Genomic DNA, 10,114 nt, shown 5'->3' on the forward strand with positions numbered 1-10,114 from the left:
CAGCTTTTACCAGCCCCCCGAAGCACAACATACAAAACGGGCGGGATCATGGTGTTTTAAAGTTACAGTGCAAACTTTTTAAAAATACTACTAGCCAGGTCTAATTTCCGAACTAGGCCCCAGTATCCATTATTAAAAACACATGTCAATATTTTTGCGAAACAGGCTTTAGGGGTTTAATAATATCGAGTTCATGCGATTGTGCTTCTTGAAAGCTGTTTTAAGTCCGACTTGGATACAAAGCAGGGACTATCAAGTGGCCAGGTTCGCATGGTCTGTTCAGCTCCCGTCCGAGCAAAATAATCCATTTCAGGTACTATGACCAGCCGTGAGATTTGGAGTTGATGCTTTGTTTAAGGTATGTTCATAATTAAACGAAAACTAATTATTTATACATACACCATCAGGTCGGATTATACTCTAATCGTACCCTGCCTTAAACACAAAACATCTTTGTTTATGTCACGTGATTGCCACAACAGTAAGGCGAATGCAAACCACAAATGTGTGCTCCCTCTGGTGATCCAGACCTTTTTTTCCAAAAAGCTCCTCATGTGGGAAAGAAGAATAGCCTCTTGAAACCACTAAAACCAGTTGAAGGAGAGTATCATGGAATTATGAGGTGTGTTTATGTTTTACTTTCCACGTGAATGATCAATAAACCAACATTTTGCATTCACAAAGAAGACTGGCCTGATGGAAAAGGGCAAAATTATTATTAAAACACATTTTTAGCAATAAGGCAACTCAAAGTGCTTCCCCCACGACATACAACAGCATCATGACAAAGGAAAAAAAGAAAACATTGAAGCAGAACATTTCCAAATCATTCAAACAAACCAGCAACAATCACAGAGAAGATTAAATATGAAGATATGTGAAGAAATGAAGAACCAAAAGAAATACAGAAATATGACATCAGGTGAAATAAGACATTCGATTTGATTTTTTTTTATCCTTGAGGTTATATATAACTATATTTCGTGAACGCAAAAAACAACAATTAAAAAGTCAATTTGCAAATGAAGACCAGAATTACAGCTTGTACAGCTCTCTACATATCAGAATGAAAATAGTTATTCAGTGTTTATTCAGGTTCAGTTTTCTAAAGATAAGTGATCATTGAAAATAACAATTAAAGATCTTGTAAATTTTAAGGTATAAACGTGCTTTCTGCTGATTATGTATACAATGTATTATTTAAACAGAAGAGGGCAATGCAGTCCATGTTTTCACCTGGCACTCATTTCATGCAAGAAAACTACCAAATTACTTTTTATTAATTTGAAGAGAGCTGAGTTGCAATGGTGTTGGGCCCACTGGACAGTCAACACACTGATCAGAATTGACTCATGCATTTATTTGAATAATTTTTTAAAAAGCTTTATTTCTTTCTGATCCAAGATTATTAAAAACAACATTCAACATAGAAATTATGGACATGGTTAATTAGATTTATATATTTGACATATTGTTTGACATACACATTTGACACAGCTTCATCGGTTTATTTGGCAGGGACAGATGCAGTAGACATGTAGAACTGAACAACAATTTTACACTGCACCACAGCATTTATAGCTAATGCTAATTTCCAATGCCTGTCCCTGAAAATACCTTCAATATAAAATACACAACACATATGATAAAAATATATGGAGAGCATGCGAGAAAAAAGGTGGTCTACACACCCACATACACACAGTAATTACATCTATACACATACCACCCACCCCCCTCACCCCCACTAATTCAATATCTACAAATGACTGCATCATTTTCTGCATAAGGAATTCTTTCAATGTCATTTTAACATTTTGGCAACACTGGTGGTTTGTCTGAAGCCAAGACACAATATGTGCAGTACAGGTGTGTAAATGTTCGCTGGAATGAGTTCAACATTACTTTTACTTGAGGGACAAATTAAATGGGAATTTTAGCCTTAACAAAAAAACTCTTAATTTTAACAGGGATCATGTGCTTTATTAATCCTCACAATTGGCAAAAATATAAAGAGAGACATTTGACTAGAAAAACTGTTCACAGTAAAGATTACAATTCTTCAGTTTCAACAGGACTCTGTATTTCAGCTGTAGAAAAAAATGGGATGTATGGATGTGTGTGTGTACATATATATTTACATATACACATACATACATACACATATATACTCATCTATACATACACACATATATACAGTACATATATATATATATATATATATATATATACATAAATACATACACACACACACACACATATATATATATACACACACACACTTAAATCTTATCAACTTGAACTGAATTGAATTGTGGATTATAAACCATCTTCAATAAGCACCAATTAAATGTAAAGAACATGTTTAATTGAGATGTTCATGAATATATTTAGTCATAATACATAATTAAATAACCAAAATACATAAAAAGAAAAATGTTCTTTAAAAACTTAAAGAAACATTTACATCTATACATCTTTATTACATTAAAATACAATACAGCATTGTAAATTTGTGTTGAGATGAGGCCATTTTGATCTCTGAGATGGATATTTAAGATATACTCTACTTTTGTAATTAAACACATTTGGATGCAGAATAAAGACTTCTCAATCATATTGAAATATTGTTGTAAAGAAAAAGATCTTTCTTTTGTTTTTTGTTTGATTTGTATTTCTGAGTCTTATTATGTCTACACATAATTCCAGACTCTTTCTAAAAAAAGTCAGCTGACTGAATGTGCTTCGTTTCCATAAACAATGAATTTGACCCTTTAATTAATGCTCTCTGGTAATTGAGGTAATTCTTTGGATAGCATCCCCATGGACAAAGCACTTTAACAGGATAACAGGCCTACCAAAAGGCCTTTGATTCAACAGCGTCCATCTTTTGCACACCATGTCTTACTAAATCTTGAGTGTTTAATCTCCCGTAATTACAAAGATTTGCTTAGGTTAATAAATAATAATCCGCTTCAATTGAGACCCCCCACCTAGACCTCCCCCGTGCCTTCTTTACCCCTTTCTGTGAGGGATAAATTCTCAGTCATTTAAATAGAGTCCTCCTCGCAAACCCGTTGCACAACTCTTTGATTCAGGAGGAAAAGCTGTAGGATACTGAGAAAGTAGTTTATCAGAGATATGACATTTAATTAAAGTTTTTTTTCGAAACAAAGAGGCCATCCTTGGTCTTTTAGTCTGACGTCATTTCCACGGGTCGAGATTGTGTCGCTCGTGAGCGTGTCAAGGTTAACAACAGTTGAGAGGCTCATCTTTATCTGTGATCTTGTCAACAGTAAGACTTCGGAGTAGGACGCGAGACGCATTGTCGTGTTCAGTTTCTGAAGAGTCCTGCTCTTCAAAACAGTCATGCTGTGAAATTCTGACAAAAAGTTTTTGGAAGACTTTTGGAAGAGAAACTTTTCATTCATCACCTGATACTTTTCAACTGCAAGTTCGGAACCAATAAAGCCTTGCCAATGAGTCGGAGTTGTCTTAATTCGGCGATGACAATGGAGGACAGAAACAGCCGCAATAGCGGCAGAGAGAGACTTGGACTCAGCTTCACTATCGACTACCTTCTGTTCAATAAAGGAGTAAAAGGTTCTAGAGAAGAGGCAACAGGAAGTCGCACAGCTGAAGAGACGGCGAATACCACGGCAAACAATCAGAGTCCTGAACCCAAAGAGGTGGGGAATGAATCTGAGACACATGAGAAGCGGCTACAGAGTTTTGAAGCAGAGACGAAAGAAGCAAAATTCAAAATAGAGGAGGGGGTAGAAGAGCAGCTAAAGGAGGGGGAGGAGGAAGTGACCACCACCACATTTACCGGTCCAGAGAAGTCAGCGGATAAACCCAACCAGTCGTACATCGCGCTCATCTCCAAGGCAATTCTGGCATCAGAGCAGAAGAAACTGCTGCTGTGTGATATATACCAATGGATCATGGACCACTACCCGTACTTCAAGAGTAAGGTGTGTTCACGTAAATCTTCTTATGTTATTCTACATAGCTAATGTGTAGAGATCTACATGGAATAAATTACACTGTGAGTAAGTTTAAGAACTTGTTGGACAGCTCAGAAAGTCAAATTCGATGACACACTTGTGTAGAGACTATGATACACTCAATCTCATCTTTGGGTCTGTCATCAAATGAACCATAGTTTGCTATTAGTCATCACATTGACTGGTAGGACAATCACAAGGTGGATAACGAGGTATCGTTTTTGGCTGAAGTCGTTGATATGCTTCGTTCATTTGCGGCAAAAATTTATAATCAAAGCGACCTACTTGGAACATGTAATCTGTCTGAGTGGTTAGGCAATTAGGTGCTCTCGGGGACACTAGATGATCTTCTTGTTGGCAAATTCACAAATACAGTAATCCTGTTGCTAGGTTGCAAACTGCCTCTGCCTTTACCAGGTGCAACAACAGATTGGACATAGCCTAGTGGATTAAAGTTGATCAGTGGTTTGACGTGCTAAAAAGGTAACTCGGGGTGTTGTGTCTTACAGCAATCATATACGGTCTTGACACGCTCTCGCTCATCCTGCCAAAAACAGGACAAGGTGACATCCTGAGAAGGATCACTGATACTTAACTGTCACCTATGTTAATTTTAAATTAGGGACTCCAATCGTTTAGCATGAAGTTTCAGGTTGTAACCAAATTATTTTTTTCTAATCACTCCAACAGGATAAAAACTGGAGGAACAGTGTGCGCCACAACTTGTCACTTAACGACTGCTTCATCAAAGCAGGCCGCAGTGACAACGGGAAAGGCCACTTCTGGGCAATTCATCCATCGAACTACCAGGACTTTTCGAACGGGGATTACCACTGCCGACGGGCACGGCGGAGGGTACGTAGGGTGGCAGGACAGCTCCCTCTTCCGTCTCTTCCCTCCCCCTACCACCCTGCCTTCACCCGGCCTCACAGAACGACCTGTTGGTGCTGCCCTCAAGCCCAATCACTCCCTCTGTCCTGCTTAGCACCAAGACTCTACTGGCCATGGTCGAGTGTGCAGCCTCAGGTGGGGATCCACCCTGGCCTGCGGACCTCCGTACCCTGAGCAAGAAAGTAGTGTGTGTTTTTGATGTATCATATTTGCTAAAGAATATGTCATTAGATGGTGTTAAAATTCAAATGAACTCTGAAAGTGTTACAATGTTTAGGCTGTTCAACTATATGAAATAAAATGTATGACTCCTCTGAAGCTACTTTGCATCTTTTATTTGTAGAATGTGGTAATAAGCTTAACTAAATCATTTTTTTGTTATAAATTCATTAAATTACATTGAACTCTACACCTTGTATTGTCTTTAATACCTAAATTGTGTGTGTGTGTGTGTGTGTGTGTGTGTGTGTGTGTGTGTGTGTGTGTGTGTGTGTGTGTGTGTGTGTGTGTGTGTGTGTGTGCACGCGCACCTGCATGTTCCTGCAGATTGCACTAAAAGTGAGCCCAAAGCTAAAACACTACTCAGTGATGGATGCTAATTAGTCAAAGCTGTCGGGATGCAAAATCTTCGTCTAAAATCGGGTTTTCCAAAGCTGCCCCCCATAGATATGAGGCTAGATAATCTGAGCAATCCCAAATAGTTTAAAGAAATGGGAAGATTATCACACAGTGTAATCCGTAACCACTGCTGCAGAAAGAGGGGGACAGCGGGAGGCCGGGGATGAAGGAAGCAGAGGAAAGGGAAGGAGGTAGGGAGAGAGGAAGGAGAGGGGACACTGATTTATTGGAGAGAGGTGGGAGACTTTAACAGCTTGGGGAGAAGATAAAATGCTTAGCAGAAACATAAAGGAATTGAAATATTGAAAGGTATACTTAAGTGTACATTGAACACAAATGTCATACTGATGCAAGCTGTGTATTTTTGACTACTATTGTTTTTAATATCTATGCATGTGTTTTTAAGATATAAATAAACATGTCGCATAGGAAAAGACAGAAAAACAATAACCTAATAGGAACTGTGCAGTGATATCAAAATATTGCCATAATCAGATTGAAGTCAATTTTACTTGTCCAGCTTTCACATCAATAGAGAAATTCCTCTCTGACTTGCAAATCTTGGCATTTACATCCTCGGTGCTCGAGCCGAAGAGGATTAGGTCATACATTGACTTTCCTGAACTTTGTTTGTCTCCACTCATGTGGGCTTTTTATTTGCAAATTATTGAATATTTGAATAAGGTGATGTTTGACATTAAATGACACTCCAAACAGACCAAACGATATGTCAGAGGGATAAAGCTTAAACGAGGAGTAGAGAGAGACAGAGTGGTTGTTATCCTTGGCACAGCTATTATCCAACGATGCTCATTAGAACAATGACAAATCCATCTAATTAATTTTTGTTCACCAAATCTTCCTATTCAATGTCGACAGCTAATTGGAGACCTAATTTGCTTAATTCCCATGAATAGCGCTCTGCATCAAATCCTCTTCAATTCACCAAGCTTTAGGGCTTTAATTTGGTTGCATATGTTTGCTGTACACACAAACACACACACACACACACACACACACACACACACACACACACACACTCACAAACCCATCCCACATACAAAAGATTGCAATTTACACACAACTCCTACAACTCTTGCACTAACAAATATGGTCTGACTTCGAGATTGTGTGGAAAAAAAGGTGAAGTATTTTAAAGATCATCTCTTATGTTGAACAAACTCATACTAAATTCTAATTAGGTGAACAAGATTGAGGTCATAAGCTCAGTGTATGTGGGTTAGTGTGTGTTCATATGTGCATGTCATTTTGTTAATCTAATGAGATGGGCGGAGGGGTGCAGGGGGCCGTAGATTAAGGCACAAAGATTTGTTCCTGATTAGCAGAGAGTGAGCTAAGAAGATCAGTCCCACTGAGATGGCCATGAAGCATTATGGCCGTGTTTTATTACACTTCTCATTAACAGCAGCATTCCAAGGCTCATTCCTGTATCTCATCCATTTGAGAGAAAAAAAGTCAACAGACACAAGTTCACTCAACATATGAAGCTAATATGGGCAAATAGATCAAAGGGATATATGCAAGAGAGGGAAAGGTTTTTCCTTCATTCAGCATGAAGGTAATATTGTGTGAAACTATCAATTGAAAGCCTCAGAAGTGATAACACCCAACACCTAAAATCAACAGTATCAGCTTTTGACTTCATATTTATATCAAAATCTCAACACTGTGAATACTTCCTTATAGAAATTATAATTTTACAAATAGCTTAAGATAGGGCTCAAATTGATTAGGAATATTTAGCATATTTTACATTCATTGACAAAACACCAACCTAACCGCAGAGTTCTGAAAAATCAAATGAAAACTGAACATCGTTTTCCGCTTTCTAGCTTGCTCTCTAACTCAGTTAGAGAGACAATGCCAAAGTGTTCAGTCAAAGTCTAATATATATAGATATATATCTATATATCTATATCTATATTGTAGAGCTAGTAGCCCATATTTCAGATACATTATAGATGCCGAGTGAAATCGTCTGCATGCTTGATTTACTTTCTGTTTAAAGATAATGAAGAGAGGTCTGATCATAATACAACATAGAAACTAAGTTTGAAATGAAACAAAAACACAAGGAGAGGATTTTTAGGAGTAGATAAATAATGGACTACAAACTACATTTTGTTTCTAAAAAATACGATTTTTCCGGCGTTATCTGGACAACTTTATTTGTGCCTTTTTCTCTGAGTTATGAGTAAAACACGTGACAGAAACTGACTGTTTGAATAATTCCCAACAGGAGCAGGCCTGAAGGAGTCCAAATTGCGAGTCTATTGGAAAGCATGATTACAAAGAGGTAAGTAGTATTTAAGGCTTAGGAAGCGCTATAGTTGAACCAAAACCAGCTGCTTTTTTTCTGGTTGTGTCCCACTATGAACAAAAGCCTGGCGTTACCTCGGCTTCAAAGGCTCCATAATAGTCAATCGATCAGAACGCGAGGCGCTATTCTGCAGATTACTGTTAACAATAATTTGCCTCCTAGTGCACCGTTACCATCTTTGAAGCAATGTTTTATTGCCTTTTTTTTTCATCTGCATCTGTCATCCCTGAGGTCCACTGTTTGATCTCTCCCCACCAGTGTCTGCCTCCCCGGGGTCGCGTTGACCTGTTGATTGGCAGCTGCGATCAGACATATGGTGGGACGATGCATCGACCGGAGGTCCCCGCGGACAAAAGCAGACTAGTGTGTTTTTTTCCCCCTCTTTTAGCGTGCGAAGGAAAGGGCAGCAGCAACGAGGAAGAGGACTCCTCCACTCCGCCACTAGATGACGCACGGTTCAAGCGAATACTGCCAGCAAGGGTCCGACCATTTCAGGTGAGTCAACGTGGCAGTTTGTCCTTTTCTAAACCTATTTCCCTACACAAAATAGGAAATACGCACACAGCATAAGGTGGATTGTTATTTCAGCAGAAATCTGTTAGGGTTTTTTTTTTTTCAATTTAATATATTTATTGTTAATTTCCCCATAAACTATTCCCAACAAGATGTTTCGTCTCAGATAGTATCTTTTTTCAGTGACCCGTTTTAAATAATGCGTAATGGCAGAAAATACTGCCACTTGTGCATTTTACAGGTGTAGCCCAAATAATTCAAGTGGATTAATTAAAGAGACTAACTGGCCCTCACCAGCTGGTTTCCTTAAATTTTGCACATTGTGTTGAAGCTCAGTTGAAACTAGTTGGCAGTGTGAGCTTGACTACAAGAAACACAGATGTGATGCTCATCCTGGTGTCCATGTGTACGTGCATTATCTCAGTATACAGAATGCAAAACACCCCCATCTCTCCTCCTATAGCCAGAAGAGTGTTGCCATGGTGATGCATCCCTGGCCAGGGTGTTGCAGTGATCCACACTGACCCTTGTTGGTGACCTCTGACATTTAGGCCATGGCCAGGGTCAAAAGGTCAGCGATTGGCCGAAGGGCAACAAGAGCACTTCTATGATTGGCACTCTGACATGCTCACTGCCCCCCATATCCCCTCTCTCAGTTTGCACCTCTCATTTGCATTTGTTACAGAGATCATCTACAGGGGGTTCATTCCAGTGTTTTACATTACACCTTTACAGGTAGCCCCTGTGTTAAAACTAATGCAAGACTCACTAAATTGTTGTTTGCAATAAATGCTGCTACACATTGTCATTTTCTCAGCTTGGGTTTTGTGTAAATGGTGATGGTAACGTACAGTCTCCAGCTAACATCCTGCATCGTGATGGTTATGATTGCAGTAATGATCATCAGTATTCCCATTGCTCTTGCACTCTTGTGTAGGTGAGGATATTTATAGTTCTTTATGTGTACGTGTGTGTGTGTGTGTGTGTGTGTGTGTGTGTGTGTGTGCGTATATTACTAGGGGGTTGGGGCAATGCACCACACCATGCCTCTCCTCATGGGGAATAATTACAGAATTGTGGGTACTAAAACTCATGTGACTCTCGCCTTCTGCTCCCAAATAATTTATCCCCCCGGCTGATAGCTCGTCAATATCAATTTATTAATTTAACAGTTCTGGACTGATAAAAGGTAGTGCACACAGTTAGCACACTGAAATGGGGAATAAGGGTGAATTTTACAGTGTAATAGTGTGAGGGGAAGGCTGAAGTGAGAGAGAGGAAGACAAAGCGAGGGGGAGAAATGGCAAAGGAGTGATCAATGGCAGCACGGAGGAGAGAGATGCATACTCGCCGTGCAAAAATGAGCCACCATCACTCATATTCCAAGGGTATTGAATTAGAGTTATGAAAATTAATACACTTATTATCACCATATTAAAAAATTAAGATTGAAGACTGCATTCTCATTGTATTGATATTCAAATGTCCAATATATTGATCAGAACAACCTAGTTTTTTGCACATGTCTGTAAATGAGCCTGAGATAATCCAAGAGGGGGAAGAAAAGCTTTTTTTCTTTTTTCAGGATTGAAGCTCCTTTAAGGAACGTTGTGTCAATGTTGGCTCGACCTGTAGACAAAGCTTTACCACTTTTCTCTCTACTGTTTTTGACCTGTTCCTTTACACATGCACAAGACAACAACAGTAACGAGAGAGGTGGTAATGCTAGGGGATTTATGATTAA

The 10,114-nt window shown here is 39.0% G+C and overlaps 1 protein-coding gene across 2 annotated transcripts; it reads left to right on the forward strand.

Moving 5' to 3' along the window:
• Positions 1–16: 16 nt before the first annotated feature.
• foxq2 (forkhead box Q2) lies at positions 17–5,307 on the forward strand. 2 transcript variants are annotated; one of them, XM_079349829.1, is made up of 3 exons: positions 17–358; positions 3,297–3,974; positions 4,698–5,307. In XM_079349829.1, exons 2-3 carry the CDS (start codon positions 3,480–3,482, stop codon positions 5,070–5,072), a joined length of 870 nt encoding a protein of 289 aa, XP_079205955.1. In that variant the 5' UTR covers positions 17–358; positions 3,297–3,479; the 3' UTR covers positions 5,073–5,307. The 2 variants fall into 2 exon arrangements, with proteins under 2 accessions (XP_079205955.1, XP_079205956.1); XM_079349830.1 differs by lacking the exon at positions 17–358 and having other exon boundaries at positions 3,233–3,974.
• The last annotated feature ends 4,807 nt before the right edge of the window (positions 5,308–10,114 follow it).

Source organism: Symphodus melops, assembly GCF_947650265.1.
Source record: "Symphodus melops genome assembly, chromosome: 8".
Taxonomy (NCBI): Eukaryota; Metazoa; Chordata; class Actinopteri; order Labriformes; family Labridae; genus Symphodus; species Symphodus melops.